This window comes from Hemiscyllium ocellatum, chromosome 5 (assembly GCF_020745735.1).
Source record: "Hemiscyllium ocellatum isolate sHemOce1 chromosome 5, sHemOce1.pat.X.cur, whole genome shotgun sequence".
In the NCBI taxonomy this organism is placed as follows: domain Eukaryota; kingdom Metazoa; phylum Chordata; class Chondrichthyes; order Orectolobiformes; family Hemiscylliidae; genus Hemiscyllium; species Hemiscyllium ocellatum.
Window position 1 is genome coordinate 56,536,163 of NC_083405.1, and position 20,415 is coordinate 56,556,577.

Genomic DNA, 20,415 nt, shown 5'->3' on the forward strand with positions numbered 1-20,415 from the left:
CTGTCATACTAATCCGAAGGCCATCCCACCCACACTATTGCATGTACGTCCATTTGCCTGTCCAATGACAACTTAAATTCTGTAAAGGTGCTGGAGAGTCAGAATAAAAGGATAGTGCAGATGAATGGGTGACTAAAGAGCTGTGCAGGGGAGAAGGATTCACATTTCTGGATTGTAGGAATCTGTTTTTGGGTGGAAGTGACCTGTTTAAGGAGGACAGGTGCACCGGAATTGGAGGGGACTAATATACTGGTGGGGGGCTTTGTTAGAGCTACTTGGGAGGATTTAAACTAGTAAAGGGGGGCGGTTAAAGAGATGGCCCAGGCAGAGTGAGGGAAGAGATCAGTCTGAGGCTGGTGCAGTTGGGAGAAAGGAGCAAGTCAAACAGTCAGGCACACAGAAACAAAGTAGAGAATATCATAGGACTGATCAATTAAACTGCTTTTATTTCAATGCAAGAGGCCCAATAAGTAAGGCAGACGAACTCAGCAGGGTTGGGAACATGGCACTGAGATTTAAAAGCTATTAGAGAGATGTGGCTCAGGAATGGACAGGACTGGCAGCTATATGTTCCAGGGTATTGATGCAATAAGAAGGACAGAAACAAGGTCAAGGGAGGAGGGAGAATGACATTTTTGATTAGGGATTAACATTACGGCTGTACTTAAGAATATTCCAGAGTGTGTGTCCAGTAAGTTATTTGGATGGAACTGAAAAATAAGAAAGGGATGATCACATTACTGGAATTGTACTACAGACCCACCCAAAAACCAGTGGGGAATTGAGAAGCAAATTTGTAAGGAGATCTCAGTTATCTGTAAGAATACTAGGGTGGTAATGGTAGGGGATTTTAACTTTCCAAACAATGACTGGGACTACCATAGTGTTATGGGTTTGGATAGAGAGGAATTTCCTAAGTGCGCGCAAGAAAATATTCTGATTCAGTATGTGGATGTACCTACTCAAGATGGAACAAAGTTTGACTTTGTCTTGTGAAGTAAGGCAGGGCAAATGATTGAGGTGTCAGTGGGGGAGCACTTTGGGGCTAGTGATCATAATGCTGTTAGCTTTAAAATAATGATGGAAAAGAATAGATATGACCTAAAAATTAAAATTCTAAACTGCTGAAAGGCAAATGTTGACTGTTTTAGCCAAGAGTTATCAAAAGTTGACTGGAGGTGGTCATTTTCAGGTGAAGGGACGGCTGAAAAATGGGAAGCCTTCAAAAATGAGATAACGGGAGTCCACAGATGATATATTCCTATCAATGCGAGGGGCAAGGCTGGTAGGTATAGGGAATGCTGGATGACTAGAGAAATTGAGGTTTTAGTCAAGAAAAAGAAGGAACCATATTATCAGGTATAGACAGGAGGGATCAAGTGAATCTTTATAAGAGTATAAAGGCAGTAGAAGTATACTTAGAGGAAATTCAGGAGGACATAAGGGTAAAAGAGATATCTTTGGCAAAGAGGGTTAAGAAGCATCCAAAGGGATTCTACAAATACATTAATGACAAAAGGCTAACTAGAGAGAGAATATGACTCGTAAAGATCAGCAAGACCGCCTGTGGGTGCATCTGCAGGAGATGGGCAAGGTACTAAATAAGAATGTTGCATCAGTGTTTACTGTGGAGAATGATATGAAAGCTAGAGAACTTGGGGAAATAAACAGCAATATCTTCAAAAGTGTCTATATTACAGAGGTGGTGGTGTTGGACATTTTAAAATGTATCAAGGTGGATAAGTGCCAGGGACCTGATCAGGTGCACCCAAGAACATTGTGGGAAGCTAGGGGAGTAATTGCTGTATGCCTTACTGACATAATTGTATCATCAATAGCCACAGGCGAAGTTCCAGAAGACTGGAGATCAGCTATTGTGGTACTATTATTTAAGAAAGGTGGAAAGGAAAAGCCAGAGAACTAAAAACCAGTGAGGTTGACATCAGTGGTGAGCAAGCTGTTGAGGGTGGGTGGAGGGGGGGGGGTGAGATTCTGAGGGACAGGATTTACACATATCTGGAAAGGCATGGACTGATTAGGGATAGTCAGAATGACTTTGTACATGGGATATCATTTCTCACCAACTCATGTTATGACATGGGGTAAACCCTTCTGCTAATTTAAACCAGATCATAGAAAAGCTCACCTCACCTTGTATTCTATAAAAGTATTAGTGACAAAGAACTACCAAGTCTTACTATTTAAAGAAAAAAATAACAATTTATTCTTTAACTCCTAGAAAAAAAATTAAACAAATATCTACACTGTAAACCTTTGTCTTAATGATCGATCTCCCTTGTGCTCTACAACTCTGTACTGATCCGATAAAGCCTCCCACCGATGAAGTTAATAACAAAATCAATTTCCAAAATGAACCAACTGTCTAGCTTCCTCTGTAGATTTTTCTGGGTCGTCTTTTCTTCCACCTCCTGCTTCACGGATTTCAGAGAGCATTTCTGGGGCAGTCTGTGTTTGTTGGTGCTCTTTACCGCTCTGGCTAACTGCTCAAAATGCCTGATTTTATACCCCAAAACAGTGGATCGTCTCATTGGTTTGACATTGTCAAAACAGTAAAATTCAAATTTGATTGTATTGTGGTATCTTAGGGCATAATTTAAACTGACTGCCAAATTCAAATATGTTGTGTATCATAGCAACTCAGCTCAGCTAGTTGCTTCATGGCCAAATGTTACATTTTTCAGTTTTTCAGCACACTGCACTTGTTAAATCCTTGCCAGCTTTCACTCTCAAAGGTGCAGTACACGCTTACACCTTCATAACATGAGTGAGTATTTTTTTTTGAAGTGACAAAAAGGATTGAAGACACGTGAACTCTGTGGATATCAGTAAATGTTTGACAAGGTTCCGCATGGTAGACCAGTTAAACAAGGTTAGATCACATGGAATACAGGAAGAACTAGCCATTTGGAAACATAACTGGTTTGAAGGTTGGAGACAGAGGATGGTGATGGAGGGTTGGCTTTGCGGACAAAGACCTGTAACCACAAGAACCGGCGTTAGGTTCACCGCTTGTCATTATTTATATAAATGATTTGGATGTAAATAAGGGAGGTATGGTGAGTAAATTTGCAGATTTCACCAAAATTGCTGATATAGTGGACAGCCAAGAAGGTTATCTCAGAGTAAAACAGAACCTTGATCAGAGGGGCCGATGGACCAAGGAATGGCAGATGGAATTTAATTTAAATGTGAGGTTCTGCGTTGTAAGGCAAATCAAGGCAGGACTTATACAATTAACGGTAAGGTCCTGCGGAGTGTTGCTGAATAAAGAGACCTTGGAGTGCACATTCATTGTGCTCTGGGCGTGCGCTCTCTCTCTTTCACCCAGCCTCCCCCATTCTCGTATGTGCGTTCTTTTTCTCTTCTCCCCTCTTGCATGCGTGCACTCTTTCCACCTCCACCACCACCCCCACCATGCGCAAGGCGGGGGGATGGGAAAGAGCAACAGGGCACACGCAAAACAGGGCGAAGGGGGAGAGAGTGCACGTTGGGGGGGGGGGGGAGGATACAGAGTGTGAGCGAGAGCGAGAGCAAAACACCAAAGGGCTTCAGGTATAGTTTCTACTTTTAATGCCTGCATCCAAAAGTTGTAGTAGTTTGCTTTCCCCTCCACAAATTCTATAAACGCCTACACAAGCTGTTCTTGGATTTTCCAAAATTTCTGCCTGCTTGTACTGAAAAGAGCCTTTTCATCACCTTAATCCATAAAAATCTCCTCAGAAAGAAAGACATACACATCATGAACTCTGATAATCTGTTTTGCATGAACAGTGGCTAGTTTTCCTTTTTAGCTACCTTATCCATTTACCTATATTTTCAAAAGTGGCAAATGCCTCAGTATCCTTTCAACCAAGTTTGGGAAGGCTTGCACAAAGTTAAATAGCTCCTCGGTGGACTTTGGATTTGATGAAGATTTTGTGTCATCAGAATATTTCCCCCTCACCCCACACTCCTGAAGCATACCATGTTCCCAAGACTGCTGTTTTGATATTCTGGCAATTCCATTATTTGTCACATATTGAGTACAGGAGTTGGAAGGTTATGTTGCAGCTTCAGGACATTGGTTTGGCCACTTTTCGAATATTGCGTGCAATTTTGGTCTTCTTCCTATTAAAAGGATGTTCTGAAACTTGAAAGGATTCAGAAAAGATTTACAAGGATGATGCTAGGTTTGGAGGATTTGAACTATAGGGAGAGGCTGAATAGGCGAGAGCTGTTTTCCCTGGAGCGTCAGATGCTGAGGGATGACCTTATAGAGGTTTATAAAATCATGAACAACATGGATAGGATAAGTAGACAAAGGTCTTTTCTCTGGGGTGGGAGAGTCCAGACTAGAGGGCATAGGTTTAGGGTGAGAGGAGAAAGATATAAAAAGGACCAAGGAACAACTTTTTCATACAGAGGGTGGTGCATTGTATGAAATGATCTGCCAGAGAAAGTGGTGGAGGCTAGTATAATTGCAACATCTAAAAAGGCACTTGGATGGGTATATGAATATGTAGACTTTGGAGGGATATGGGCTAAGTGCTGGCAAATGACACTAGATTAGGTTGGGATATCTGGGTAGTTGGACCAAATAATTTGCTTCCATGCTGTACATCTCTATGTAGCCAAGTCACTAATTTATGTAGTCTCTTAGTGCACATCTGTACTCATGGGGTGCACGAGAAAGGGATGACCCATTCAGTAATCTTGATGTTTCAACAAACATTCTTTCAAATACAAAAATAGGTTTAACCCTAAGCTTAAAGAGGGTTTTCTATTCAGAAGTTACAGATCAGCTGGAGCAACTTGTTCTTAGAAAGCTTTCCTCCAAAACAGCTTATTTTTAAACAGGTTTTCCACTGATGAAACCTGAAAAAACATGTATCTCTAAGACATTGTCCACATTAGCACCAACAAGGGTCTTTAGCAAAACAAGCACTTATCATTCAGTCGTGAGATTTGCAGGATACCTTGTTTAAAAAACTCAAGCATCCAGTAATTTCTGAATGACCCACTTAAACCCTTTCCCCACAACCTTTTAAAAGTTGAATCATCCAAACAATTTTAAAATACAAAGTATTTTCAGAACACTTTCTAGAAGATGACAAAGTATGCGTTTATTTCAACATAATCAATTCTTTTAGTTTCTCTACTATTCTACCTGATGGTAATACTGTACTAATCAGATATCACAGCAAAACCTCCCTCGATAGAGCACAATCCTTACTTTTGCAATTTGTTTAAAATGGTGATCAGTCACTGAACACACTCACATAAGGTACCAATGCACTTTTAACAAAAGAAATTTACTATAACAAAAGGAAAAAAGAATGACAATTTTGATAAATCTCACCATAAAAGCAAAACAATATGCTTTACAGACTCAACTCGAGTGAAGTAACACCCCAACTTAATTTCAAATTTTCTGACTGAACTGATGAGATCACAAGTGTTTGCTTTCAGCACTTTCACCAGGTCATTCCCTCCGTTACTGTATTCCCTTCAGACACAGGTTAACTTATTGATTTTTCTCCGATTTTGGCTATTCTGAGGACTTTAAAATAGCATTAGCATTCTTTACAACTGTACTGGTTGATGACTTTCACAACCTGTAAAATGCTCTTCTGCTGGAATGGATCTTCTGCAGTCAATCTGCTTTAGTCTCTGGCCACCTATTTTTTTTTTGTAGGTCACAAAAACTTAAGTCAATTTCAGCAACAATAACATGGCCAGGTAGCACGTTATAGAGTCATAGGGATGTACAGCATGGAAACAGACCCTTCGGTCCAACTTGAGTTATTTAGATTAAGTCGTATGATTTCTTTGAAAGGCTGGTCTTGAGATCACTGTTCCAAATGACCTTCAGATCTTTCTTAAACAAAAACAAATCAGCACTGAAACCTAAAATCTCGTGTACCTCTACTTTAGAATCCAAGTTGCCAAAAATAATAACAACATAAATTTTCAAAACACTTCCTGCAGTAGATAGGTTTTGCAACATAGTACAAATGATATATTAAATAGATAAATTGATGGTAGACACACAACCTATAAGTGAAATAAGTAACCCTAAAGTTTAAATATATTTTGTGGTAATCGGCAATGTATGAATGGAAGTGGAAAAAACTATGAACATAAATCTGTTTGCCTTTGGTTTTCCAATTCTTGGTAGTTGTAACAACCTGATAGGGCTAGATTTACTTCTAATATAAATTTATATGTAAAATTAAAATATATGTCAAAACTTTAGTTCTGTGATCCATAACTTAGAGCAAAGAATTCAAATTATGCAATCTTATAAACAAAAAAAATAGTAGAAGTAATAATCTGATTGGGAAAACAAAACTTCTTATGCAAGCAATTTATTGCTGAAAGAACTAAACCTTTAAACTTGCAGATCATCCTATAATTGCGATAGTTAACAAAAGATTTAGTAAATAACAGTTGAAACAGGGATACATACAAAGCGATCTAACTTCCATCGAAACCACCATTCATGAAGGAATCCTTGCCATTCAAATAGCTTTGAAATTGGCCACACTGAAAAGGCATTTTCGAAAGAACTCTGAAAATTAATACAGACAAACAATACGTAAAGAATTCAACACAATATTAAGTGAATTCAGCTTAGAAATCACATGGAACAAAATGTAGAAGACCAATCCAGTCAGGCCCGTACGCCCAAACTATTTCAGCCGTGAAGTTTTCTTTCCCTCAAGCACAGATAAAATTACCATTCAAAATGATCATCATCTCTGGTTCCACCACACACTTTGATAGGTGGTCTCATGTCATTAAAAAGACTCTTCAAAACTCCTTACATCTCTTGCCCAAAGCTTTAAATCTTGTACAACCCTATCAAATCTTCCTGCAATGTCCTTTGAACCAGAGAGAAAACCCTGGGCAATGGACCAGTTAATACTAGGATATGCAGATACAACCTCCAGCTTGCACCACATTGAGAAAACCATGACCACATCAACAAACTGTATTTCAAACTCAACAAATATTTAGGGCAATAAGTTAAGAACAGAACCTTCTACTTTCAATTATGAAGCCAAGGTGGCTCATAGCATGTGCCTTTATGACAAGATAGTACTCATCCCTCTCTATCCATGAGGATTCCATTCCCAAGAAGCCCACAAATTTGCAAGTGCAGAGCTTGTTTAAAAGTAGGTTTATATAGATTAAAAATTGCAGGTATGAGGTTTACCCAAGTACTGAATTTTGATGTTACTTATTTTCTGGCGTGGATAGGCAATTTCACGATTTGTGATTTCATGGATATAGAGGATTAAGTGGAATTGGCTTAAATGATATGCCACTGAGGTAACAAATTGGTGTTCACATGAAGATAGAGACACATTTTTATTGGTTTCTTTTGATTAGAGGTAGTTCTGGAGGAAAGAAGCTAGCAAAATGTTCTGACAGCAAGAGACAAACATCTTTCTGAAACATCTTGTTTGCTGTTTGTGGACCTGAAGAACATAAGACCATAAGACATAGGAGTGGAAGTAAGGCCATTTGGCCCACTGAGTCCACTCCGCCATTCAATCATGGCTGATGGGCATTTCAACTCCACTTACCCGCATTCTCCCCGTAGCCCTTAATTCCTTGAGACATCAAGAATCTATCAATCTCTGCCTTGAAGACATTTAACGTCCTGGCCTCCACTGCATTCTGAAGCAATGAATTCCACAGGCCCACCACTCTCTGGCTGAAGAAATGTCTCAGCATTTCTGTTCTGAATTGACCCCCTCTAATTTTAAGGCTGTGTCCACGGGTCCTAGTCTCCTCGCCTAACGGAAAAAATTTCCTAGCGTTCACCTTTTCCAAGCCAGGTATTATCTTGTAAGTTTCTATTAAGTCTCCCCTTAATTTTCTAAACTCCAATGAATATAATCCCAGGATCCTCAGTCGTTCCTCATATATTAGACCAACCATTCCAGGGATCTCCGTGTGAATCTCCGCTGGACATGTTCCAGTGCCAGTCTGTCCTTCCTGAGGTGTGGGGAGCAAAACTGGACAGTACTCCAAATGGGGCCTAACCAGAGCTTTATAAAGTCTCAGTAGCACAACAGTGCTTTTATATTCCAACCCTCTTGAGATAAGTGACAACACTGCATTCGTTTTCTTAATCACGGACTCAACCTGCATGTTTACCTTTAGAGAATCCTCCACTAGCACTCCCAGATCCCTTTGTACTTTGGCTTTACGAATTTTCTCACCGTTTAGAAAGTAGTCTATGCTTTTATTCTTTTTTCCAAAGTGAAAGACCTCGCATTTGCTCACGTTGAATTCCATCAGCCAATTTCCTGGACCACTCTCCCAAATTGTCTAGATCCTTCTGCAGCCTCCCCACTTCCTCAGTACTACCTGCCTCTCCACCTAACTTTGTATCATCGTATCAAGAGATTGGAATTATGCCTATTTAAAAATAATCAGAAAATAAATTAATAGTACAAAAACACAAATGATCGAGCCATTTAAGCTAGTCAGGTAGTGAACTTCATGGACATGAGAAATTCACGGAGCAGCAGAGTCTCTTATCATTTTGGGTAGGAATAGTATAATTGGCTTCCATAATCTTGGATTAAAGTCAGCTGGGGCTCTCATTCCCAGGATGTGGCATGACTAGTGGATATTAGGTCCTAGTCAAATTCAACATGGTACTTCATTCAACTTATTTCTTGAAATGCAGGTATAGTTGACAAATGCAGAATTCACTGCCAATCTCTATTTGCCCTTGAACAGAGTGGTTTGCGAGACCAAACGGCAACCAAGGGAACAGCATGGTTGCTCAGTGGTTAGCACTGCTGTCTCATAGCACTAGGAACCCTGGTTAGATTCCAGCCTTGATTGATTGTGTAGACCATACAGACATTCTGCCCATCTCTGTAGGTTTCTGCCAGGTGCTCCGTTTTCCCCTCTCAGCCCAGAGGTGTACTTTATGGGGATCATACGTGGTAAATGTGGGGTTAGGGTAGTAAAATGGGGCTTTGAGTTTGGGTATGCCAGACTCAAATCTATCCAGATAGTTTAAGTCCTCACTGGTTTCAATGAGGTGATCTTTCACTGAAACAAACAATGCTACAGATTTGATTTTAACAATAAAACAGAAGTTTATTGTGCAAAATAAATGATAAAATAGAATAAACCAAACTATTTAAATATGCATAACATAGTAAAGATTTCAAAACATATGGCCAAAAATATAATCCCATTCATCCCAAAGCATCCTACGACAGTGCTCACACACTGAAGAGAATTTCCTTCTATATTCCACATAGGGTTTTACATAGTTGTGGCTTTAGTTTCCAGTTGTGAATATCTCATAGCCTCTTCTTTGATTATCGTGCAACAAAGTTCACATTTTCTCAGATTCATTTAATACCTTCAGGTTTTAAGCAAATACCTCTGGTCTGAAATTTTTAAAATAAATTGAGGTAACCGCTTTTCCGACAGACTTAGAAGAACCTCCTTTTTTTGTTGTGGTTCTGTTCGCCGAGCTGGGAATGTATTGCAGACGTTTCGTCTCCTGCCTAGGTGACATCCTCAGTGCTTAGGAGCCTCCTGTGAAGCTCTTCGGTGATGTTTCCTCCGGCATTTATAGTGGTTTGTCTCTGCCGCTTCCAGTTGTCAGTTCCAGCTGTCCGCTGCAGTGGTCGGTATATTGGGTCCAGGTCGATGTGTTTGTTGATGGAATCTGTGGATGAGTGTCATGCCTCTAGGAATTCCTTGGTTGTTCTGTTTGGCTTGTCCTATATTGGAATGTCATCCCAGTCGAACTCATGTTGCTTGTCATCTGCATGTGTGGCTACTAACGATAGCTGGCCGTATCATTTCGTGGCTAGTTGGTGTCCATGGGTACGGATCGTTAGCGGTCTTCCTGTTTGTCCTATGTCGTGTTTTGTGCAGTCCTTGCACGGGATTTTGTACACTACGTTGGTTTTGCTCATGCTGGGTATCGGGTCCTTTGTCCTGGTGAGTTGTTGTCTGAGAGTGGCTGTTGGTTTGTGTACTGTTAGGAGTCCTAGTGGTCGTAGTAGGCTGGTTGACAACTCAAATGTTCTTGATGTATGGTAACATGGCTAGTCCTTTGGGCTGTGGCATGTCCTCATTCCGTTGTCTTTCCTTAGACAACTTTTTAAATAAATTGCGGGGGTATCTGTTTTTGACGAATACATTGTAGAGGTGTTCTTCTTTTTGCAGTTCTGGTGTGCTGCAGTATGTTGTAGCCCTTTTGAATAGTGTCTTGATGCAACTTCTTTTGTGTGTGTTGGGGTGGTTGCTTTCGTAGTTCAGGACTTGGTCTGTGTGTATGGCTTTCCTGTATACCTTTGTGGTGAATTCTCCGTTTGGTGTTCTCTGTACCATCATGTCGAGGAATGGGAGTTGGTTGTCCTTTTCTTCCTCTCTATTGAATCTGATTCCTGTGAGGGTGGCGTTGATAATCTAGTGTGTGTTTTCTATTTCTGTGATTACAAAGGTGTCATCTATATATGTGACCCAGAGTTTGGGTTGAATTTGCGATAAGACTTTGTTCTAATCTTTGCATTACAGCTTCCACTATGAGTCCAGAGATGGGTGAGCCCATGAGTGTGCCGTTGATTTGTTCATATATTTGGTTGTTGAATGTGAAGTGTGTTGTGAGGCACAGGTCCAGTTGTTTGAGTATGCAGTCTTTGTTGATAGGTTCCCCATCTTGTTGTCTGTTCTGTATGTCTAGCAGGTTGGCTATCGTTTCTCTATTGACAAAACCCTAGCCAGAGAACACCGAAAGGAGAATTCACTACAAAGGTATACAGGTGACCACTAGGACTCATAACAGTACACAAACCAACAGCCACTCTCAGACAACAACTCACCAGGACAAAGGACCCGATACCCAGCATGAGCAAAACCAACGTAGTGTACTAAATCCCATGCAAGGATTGCATAAAGCATTACATAGGACAAACAGGAAGACAACTAACGATCCGCATCCATGAACACCAACTAGCCACGAAACGACACGACCAGCTATCCTTAGTAGCCACACACGCAGATGACAAGCAACATGAGTTCGACTGAGACAACACTACTATTACAGGACAAGCCAAACAGAGAACGGCCAGGGATTCCTAGAGGCATGGCACTCATCCACAGATTCTATCAACAAACACATCGACCTGGACCCAATATACCAGGCAGTGCAACGGACAGCTGGAACTGACAACCGGAAGCGGCAGAGACAAACCACTATAAATATCGGAGGAACATCACAGAAGCGCTTCACAGGAAGCTCCCAAGCACTGAGGATGTCACCTAGACAGGGGATGAAACACAACACAAATTCACAGCTCGTGAACAGAACTGCAACAACGAGCACCCGAGCTACAAATCTTCTCACAAACTTTGAGCCTCCTTTTCTCAGAAGCAACCGTGTTATACATCTAGCTTCTGCTAAGACTTATGCAAACCTGCTTACCTGAAACTCAAGATTTTTTCCTCTGCAACTATGGGTCCTCTAATCAAATGAAAATCAAACCAATTCCTGATCTTTTTAAAATGGAAAATTTAATTTACAAATATTTATTTTGCTCATTTATAAAAAATCTTTCAATGTAGATAAATTCACATTAGCCTTCCCAAATAGAAACAATGTTTATTAAAAATCAAATCACCATGGCAAAAGAAAGGTCTACAAGTTAATCATTAAACCTCAAAACACAAAAAGATCCATATGCTACTCACTGAAAACTCAAAAATTAAAATATAGGATATTAAAATAAACAAATTAACATCTTACACCACATCATTAACAATCACACATTTGCAGTCAGATATGAGCCAAACTAGTCATAGATAGATTTCCCTCCCTAAAGAGCATCAGTGAATCAGAAGGCTGTTACCAAACTTCATGTTGGTTTCATGGTCACTATTACTAATTTTCAGTTCTAGGTCATTAGTTTCAGTTCTCTGGATTATTGTTTCTGTGATGTTACCACAATGCTGTCACCTTTCCTCCAAATGAAACCAATGAGCTGCTAATTGCAATCAGCCAACTCTGATTACCACAGTGTCAGTTGGGGGTAGAAGCCCAGGACAGTTTTTCTGGAGGCAGAATCCACCTTTCCAGTGCTACTTTGAAAAATCTAGAGGATTGTTGGTTATGCCAGGTGGCACAGTGACTCACTGGTTAGCACTACTGCCTCACAGCGCCAGGGACCCAGGTTCAATTCCAGTCTTGGGCGACTTGGGAGAAGAGGTTGCATATTTTCCTAGTGTCTGACTAGGTTTCCTCAGGGTGCTCCAGTTTCCTCAGTCCAAAAGTGTGCAGGTTAGGTGGATTGGCCATGCTAAATTGCCCACAGTGTCCAGGGATGCGTTGGCTTGGTGGATCAGCCATGGGAGGTTCAAGGTTGCGGGTAGAGGGATGAGTTTGGGTGAGATGCTTTTTTTGAGAGTCGGTATGGACTTGTTGAGGCAACTGACCTGTTCCCACACTAGTGATTCTACGGAGGTTACTCCTGCTACAGTTTGGTGGAAACATGCATAGCACAAGCTCTACTCACTTATAATTAAAAAAAAAACTTAGTACTGGTGGACTACAGGAATAATTACTGTGGTAGTATATCACCAATAAATGAGCTAATAATAAATGGCTCAGGCTTGATACAAAGGAGGAGTGGTAGGGAGAAGTGAGGAGGATGAGGAACAAAAACCAATTCTATTTGAAGACGCAACTTTTCTGATTGATTAGTCTATTTGCTTGCTACCCATGTGCTCTTTGGGTGCTGCACAGAAAGTACATGTGTGTGACTTGTGCTGCGAGATGTTTTACAAATGGAATGTCAAATAAGAGGGTAATTGCAGAAAACTGGGAAATAAAAATATGAATAATTATTACATAGGATGGAGTAAACTGATTTTTATAGCGCGAGTTTCCTTAGGCATTTTGCTGCCGTGCAAGACTGTGGTACTTGACATAGATTAAACTTCTCGTGGAAATGCCATCTTAGTAAAGGAGCATATTTACATGGCTAAAAGCTGCCATCATGTACAAAAACATGACATCCATCATTGCATTCAAATTGGTATTGCACAACATTCTCATTTGAGCGTTACCTACTAGCCAACTTTATTTGGCAAAATTGAAAATGATAGACCAGAACAAACCCTTCATGTGTGCCAATTAAAGAAATCATAAACTGGATTATTTCAACTGACAGCTGGTGTAATTGTGTAAGTTTCTGAACTTTTCCTAAATTTTTAATATAGGTAGAGACAGGGTAGGGGTAGAGTGCCATCAGGATCAGGTCATCTGTCCAGGATAGCAGATCTGTGCCTCAGGTGAGAAATAATGGGCAAGCTTTCAGAGAAATCTGTGAACCACTGCAGACATTATTGTAAAATTAATGTAGCAATGACTGCATAGCTGGAGCCTGAGAAGGTGACAGACATTGAACTTTTATGCAGGTTGGAACCGAAATAAATTTTCAACTGGTTCTCATTTAGTGTTCGGATTATGTGGTTAAAAAGCTCATTTTCTTCCCCTACCACAGGCACAGGCAGAGTAATATATGACATCACCAGAATTACCAGATTCTTCTTGGTGAAAGATATCATTGATCACATGGACATGTTCTGCATTGCTTTACATGAACTCAGCTTTTTCCATGGAGAAAGTAAAAATAATATGCTTTACCTTTCATGACCTCAGGATGGCTTAAAGTGCAATAAAACGAAGAAAGTACTTTTGAAATGCTATTTTAAAAACAAACCATAATAGGGGAAATATGGCAGCTACTTTCCAAATAGTAAGACGTTGCACAATGACATGATAATCACTTGATACATATTCTGCTTTCCGGATGTTCAGAGGGAAAAGATATGGACCAGAAACCAGGATAATTCGTATGACTTTCTTTGAAAGGTGTCATGAGATCTGTTAAACTCCAACTTTGCAACGTTTTATCCAAAGGCAGTATCTCTTCAGTACTGAAGAAGATACCAACCTATTATGTTGGTCACTTGAATCTGCTACTATTTGACTTAGGTGACAATGTTACCAACTGAGCCAAACGAAATAAAAAAAAGTCAATGGTCAACTGGTGCTTGGACAGTCAGCATATCATGCACAGAAATTCCTATTATCTGGTAAGAATCAGGATTCCTTCTTAAGCACTGAACATCCTTCGTAATCCTGTAGTAGTTCTCTGCTACATTTGCATTTAAACCATCACAGTAAGTCAAAGGCTAGCTGCTGTACTCTGAAGGCTGTCATTCACGACCTGGATCATGATTGCATTGGGAACTCCTGCTCAGTAAGCATAAACTGAATATCGTGTTGTCACATTAGTATGTGACTATATCACTAATAAATGAACTAAAAATAAATGGCTCAGGCTTGGTTTGGTTTTGGGGAGAAGTGGTAGGGTGATGTGAGAAGGATGAGGAACAGAAATATCAATTCTATTTGAGGAGGTAAATTTTCTGATTGATTATCCCGTTTACTTGCCACCCATGTGTCATTTGGGTGTTGCCACCAACATTCACACACTAAATTTACTGCAGAATTGTTCTGAAGGACTTGTCAAGTGAGTGAATATCAACATTTATGGTAGCATACCACACAACCTACTGTAATGAGGAACAGCACCTGCATTTATCAAGCAAGAGGTGAAAGTAGCAGCAGCAACCTGAAAAACAGGATGGAAAGGAAACAGAAGAGGAAAACTACAATACACAATTTTTTTTAATCTAGACTCCAATCACCATATTCATGACTCATACCAGGACTTTGGGACTCCTCAACAGCCCTAATATTTCCTTCTTCTTATATTTTCAATTTGTTAAAAGGTTTTCGTGAAGTACCTTGCAAAGTTTATGTTAAAAATGCCATCTAACTTCAAGCTGTTATTGTTATCTAGCACCACAAGTGCAGCAGTTTAAGCTTTCAATGTAACTCAAATTTTTTTCTTGGCTTGGATTACTTACGGTGTGGAAACAATCCCTTCAGCCTAACAAGTCCACACCGACCTTCCAAACAGCAACCCACCCAGACCCATTCCCCTACATTCACCTAACACTACAGGCAATTTAGCATGGCCAATTCACCTAACCTGCACATTTTTGGACTGTGGGAGGAAACCGGAGCACCCGGAGTATACCCACGCAGACACAGGGAGAATGTGCAAACTCCACACAGACAGTTGGCTGAAGCGGGAATTGAACCTGGGTTTCTGGCGCTGCGAGGCAGCAGTGCTGACCACTGTGCCGCTTTTGTCAGAAGCTATATGTACTGTACTGCAAGTTGCAATAATCAGTCATAGGACATGGCAAGGTGGTGAATTCCACAGGTATACCAATGAAGATGACCTCCTATTCCTTGCTGGAGGGACGTGAACTCCAAGCCCTTTGCCAAGGTGGTGCTGGACTCCACTGTGATGCTGTGCACAAGCTTTCTTGTAGGCTTGAATATATGATGAAGTCCTTATTGTTACACACATCTTCTGAAGTCTGGTCCACTAAAGCGCTCAAACAATTTCAGTGCATTAAAAATAATATGCAACATTGCCATCAGGCAAACAGACATATTTTCTATCCTTCCAACCCAGCAGTCTCTCATCACATGTAAATCTCACTTTTACTGTATATAAATAGATGCAATATCAGTGTCCAAACCATGTACATTGTTATGTGATAGTTTCTATGTAGAGGAATGCAGAGATATGCAGATATTTTCCAACATCAATCCTTTCTGCATTAGCAGTGACTGACTCAGGGACATATGGCGAATATTGTCCTCTCCATTAGTGTTAAAATTGAATGTGTACTTACAGTCCTCCAGTTCTTAGTTGCTGTCACCTTTTGTTTTTCCTACTTTTTTCTACAAGCAAGATATAAATGTGCCAAAAAGTGTCTTGCAAAATGTTTAGGTGATGTTGCTGTTATGGCTGAAATGCAATCAAATCCAGGCATGCAATAGTTCTAAGCGTAGAAAATCAAGTGATGCATTTGCCAAAGGTTAAGGACTGATTTAGGGAATCTATGATGAGGTATTGTGCATTGAATAATGGGTGAAGCTATTTGTGCAGTTGAGAAGATAGCTATTTCAAGATTGAACTTACCGTAATAAATGATGTAAAATCATTAAACATCTACTTGCATTACATTCATGCTTTTGGATCAATAGTCCTTAAATGGACTACTGTCTGCCTCAAGCACGTGACTGGATGACAAAGTACTCACACTCGCACAGAAACAGATGCCTGGCCTCCCAACTTTCACCAAGACCTCAAGTGCATTGTCAGAAAACTTTGGTATGCTCTCTGGCACAGAAAGTACGGCATAAGTTTTGAAACATTTCTCATCACATTTCTTGACTACAAAATCCTTCAAATAATGAACCACAAGATGCCTTGGAGTAGTGCTAACCATTCATGATAACTTAACTTTGGCTGATACACAAGCCAACGAACAGTGTAGGCTGGCCTTACATTTCTGCTTCTTTAAATTATGTGCAATGAGTTGCCTGAAATGTGGCCCGGGTCAATTTTCACCAAGATCTCCAAGGCAGTTCTCAGGAATTATCTATTTTAACTGCTAGGAATCCTCAGAATCTGAAGTCATCTGCAAAAGTGGAATGACTGTATGTACTGAAAATTCTAATGACTTTTAAAGTACAATTAGAAGTTTAAATCAAACTCTGACTGAAAAATTAAATTTCATTTATCAAAACAAGCCTAGTTCTGGAAAAGTGAGATTGTTCCAACCTGAACATTTTGGAAATTTAAAATGATAATCTCAAAGTTTGAATTTCATGACTGCTATTTTAAAAAAAAAGGAACAACCATGACAAAGTGAAGCACTTCATGAAATTCAACAGCTCACCAATAATTTTATATTTATAAAAAAAAGTGCGAGACATCTGGCAAAAGATCAAGATCAATCACATCTGCTCCACCAGAAGTGATTTCAAAATAATGCACTTAATTGCTTCTACTCTACCAGGAGAGAAAAATTGTAACCTTCTCCATTTCATAATTTTCTCTTAAAGAACATAAATACTAACCTGAGAAGTTGCAAGTAGGCATATACATAAAAACAAACCAAGCAGTTTGAACACCACAGCCCAATAGGGGGAGCAAGAACCTGAAATAAAACATTGAAATTCTATATTAATAAATGCAGATTATTGCAAAAGACAGTGGAAACACATACAGAATAGAAACATATACCGAATACTGAAATTACTCCATGCACACACCAATACATGGTGTGCAATTTTATGCAATTTTCTAACATGGAAATAAATGAGCATTTACTTTGCATTGCACTAGAAATATTCTGTGAAAGAATATTGGCCATTAAATAATTTTTCTCAACTAACACAATTCTATTGCTATTTTATTTTAGAAAGCTGGAGTATCTGCCCTGTTTCAAATTGCACAGATATTCATTTCCGAATTCAGAATGTGTGGTGTTCTTTCATGTTATTTGAAGAAAATGTAGCTATCTATTAGTTACATTAGCTCAGATATTCCGACCAGGGTCAGAAACCTCATTGGATTAAACAAAGTTTGCTTACCTTTATAAGGAGACTTCTGCACTGGAAAATGCTGGATAGGGATCTTCTGACACAAACTTGTGCAAGAATTCTTAAATCCAGCAGCAATGAACATTGCAAAAATCATGTCCCCTTTTACAGCACTAACTATTGCATTCTGTAGTTTAATTTTCCAGACTCGTTGAAAACGGTTTTGAAAGGCTAAGTATGAAATGTTTGTGGGGACAGGGATTATTAGATCTCAACGTAGGGAGACTGTGTGGGGGCCAAGAAGGGGAGGGATGTCAAGACTGGTAAGCAGGTAGGGTTATAGAGTCTGAGATCTACAACAGATATAAAGGCCCTTCGTCTATCACATTCGTGCTGATTTAAAATAAGACAGCTAACTATTCTGAACCCATTTTCCAGTACTTATGTACAGCCTTATAGGTTGAGCATTGCAAGTGCACATCTAAATACCTCCTAAATGTTATGAAGGTTTTTGTCTCTAACACCCTTACAGGCAGCGGGTTCCAGATTCCCACCATTTTCTTTGTCGTTCAATTGGGCAGGAGCAGTCAGGGGTTTAAGTTTAATATTTACCCACATTAAATATAGGTTTTTAATCCTCTAACCCTTCCTGGCTAACAATCAAGTGAGTATGACTTTTCAAATTTGTTGGTCAATTCCTTCAGTTTCAGCTGTGTCAGGGAATTCCACATGCACCCAATATGCTATTCCAGTCTATGCTGCTCTAACAACTTGCAACCATTAGACTATTGCTTATGTCAAATAACATTGCACACTTTTAGGACATGTTTCCATTTGTTGACATAAACCAAGTACTATACCGTTTTCTTCTTTCTTTCCAGTCTGTGGCCAAATGCCTAGTGTGACGTAAATAACCATGAACCAAAATGTTACTAAGGGAACAAAGTAATAGAACTGATATGGTCGATCCATTACGAGGCACAGCACCACCACTAAGAAATTCAGACGAAATAATATCTGCAAAGGAGAATTGACAAATCAGGTCACAGTTGCCAGCAAATTAGAATATTAATAGTAGCTGACCTTCACTTGTTTACAACTTCAATATGAAAAGTGCCCAATTGTAAATGGAGGCACTTGGGAATAATGAACATAAATCTCAACGTTTACCTCCTTTGTATACTTGGCGACATATTTTCATGCTCTCGTCCAGCTCTACTTTTAAGAGAAGAGCAGGGAAGACAAGTTCATAAATGCAGTGCTGAGCCTGTGATTTCCCTCTACAGAAGCCTTATTAGATTAGATTACTTTAGATTAGATTACTTATATAATGAACAAAGAAATATCCTGTAGTAATGAGAAGAGGTCTTTTCGCAGATGAGCCAACTGAGATTTCAACTTTTGTTAAAGTTCATGTATTTATTTTGTTTCAAATTATAATCTTCAATTTGGGCTTCAAACATTCTAGCTCTAAAGTTATTTGTTGAAGCTAATTTCTCTTCACCGAAGTAAACCTCTAACGAGATGCAAATAAGTGGAGCATACTTCTTTTTCAACTATGAAAGCTTTCCAAGCAGTGTTAAACTGACCAGAGTTGTACATGCTTTTAAATTCAAACCAAAATTAATTTTGGCTCTACAGCTCATTTTTATCCACAGCAAACATTGTGAACATGAACTGTTTCCACAATAAGCAATATAAAAAATACACAAAGTTTGTGTACCTGACAAATGCGAGAGATTCCATATTCCCCGCTTTTCCAAAAGAAAGAAAAATGTCCATAACCTGTTTGAAACAGGTATGCCGCCACAAGAACACGAACATGCATGTATACAGGTAAAAACTAAAGATGGAAAGATGAATTATTAGATTACAATTTTCATGGCAGTGTCAGATAAATTTCAAAATATTACACAAGCATTTTACAGCAAAGTAAATGAATGCTGACAATTAGCATAAAATTCATAAATTTCAACTATAAAAACTTTCACAATCTTTGAATGTGTAAGAAATGACACTTACAGTACTTGCTCCTGATATATGATATATTAGTATAATTAGCTGCATCCAACCCTTCCATTCATCTGTCTGCTCTCGGTTCAGCATAGTTGTCTAATAAGAACAAAATAAACTGTCCATAATCATGCCTGTATAGTCAAGTAAATAAATTGTTCTGGCTTATAAAAGACAAAGGCCAAAAGAATTGCTTTAAAAAAAATGCTTAATTTCCATTAAATCAGAACACTCCTCCTACTACAAATTGTTTACTGGCTGTAAGAGTATACAACAGCAACCTGGTGTGATTTACTTTTTTCCTCCCCTGCAGTGAGTTAGTACCTATGATTCATATTTGAATGCAGAATGGTTGATCAGTAAAGTTGTAGAGGATCCAAAAACTTGATGGGGTAGAAAGCAGTGAGAAGGATACCCTCAGATTACAGGATATTACTTGCCTGATTACTTAGATTATTGGTCAGATGGGTTGATCTGAATTCAATCCAGATAAATGAGAGGTGATGCGCTTGGGCAGGACAAACATTGGTCCCTTAGGGTATCTGGGCAAGTGGATAAAGTGGCGGGGGGGGGTTGGTTACGTTTACACTAGACATGCACAAAACAGTTACTCCACAGCTACAGCACTGCATGCAGTCTGGAATGGGAGGGATGTGTTACTGCACTGGAGAGGGTAGAGAGGAGATTTGCCAGCTTGTTACTTGGGCTGGAGAGTTTCAGTTATGGAGATAGATTGGACAGACTGGCGTTGTGTTTCTTACAGCAGAGAAAATTGTGATGGGACATTATTGAGTATAAAATTGGTGGGGAGGGAGAATAGATAGGAAAAACCTTTTCCCTTTGATGGAGGGATTAATGACTGGAGCATCAAT

The 20,415-nt window shown here is 39.5% G+C and overlaps 1 protein-coding gene across 2 annotated transcripts in view; it reads right to left on the minus strand.

The window, feature by feature from the left end:
- casd1 (CAS1 domain containing 1) overlaps nt 1–20,415 on the minus strand; it is a 113,156-nt gene that overhangs the window by 15,402 nt on the left and 77,339 nt on the right. For both annotated transcript variants that reach the window (XM_060824775.1, XM_060824776.1), the window contains 5 exons: nt 19,553–19,642; nt 19,254–19,373; nt 18,391–18,547; nt 17,066–17,145; nt 6,470–6,571 (listed from right to left, as the gene is read on the minus strand). In XM_060824775.1, coding sequence (XP_060680758.1) covers nt 6,470–6,571; nt 17,066–17,145; nt 18,391–18,547; nt 19,254–19,373; nt 19,553–19,642 — 549 coding nt within the window. The remainder of the gene's footprint in view (nt 1–6,469; nt 6,572–17,065; nt 17,146–18,390; nt 18,548–19,253; nt 19,374–19,552; nt 19,643–20,415) is intronic.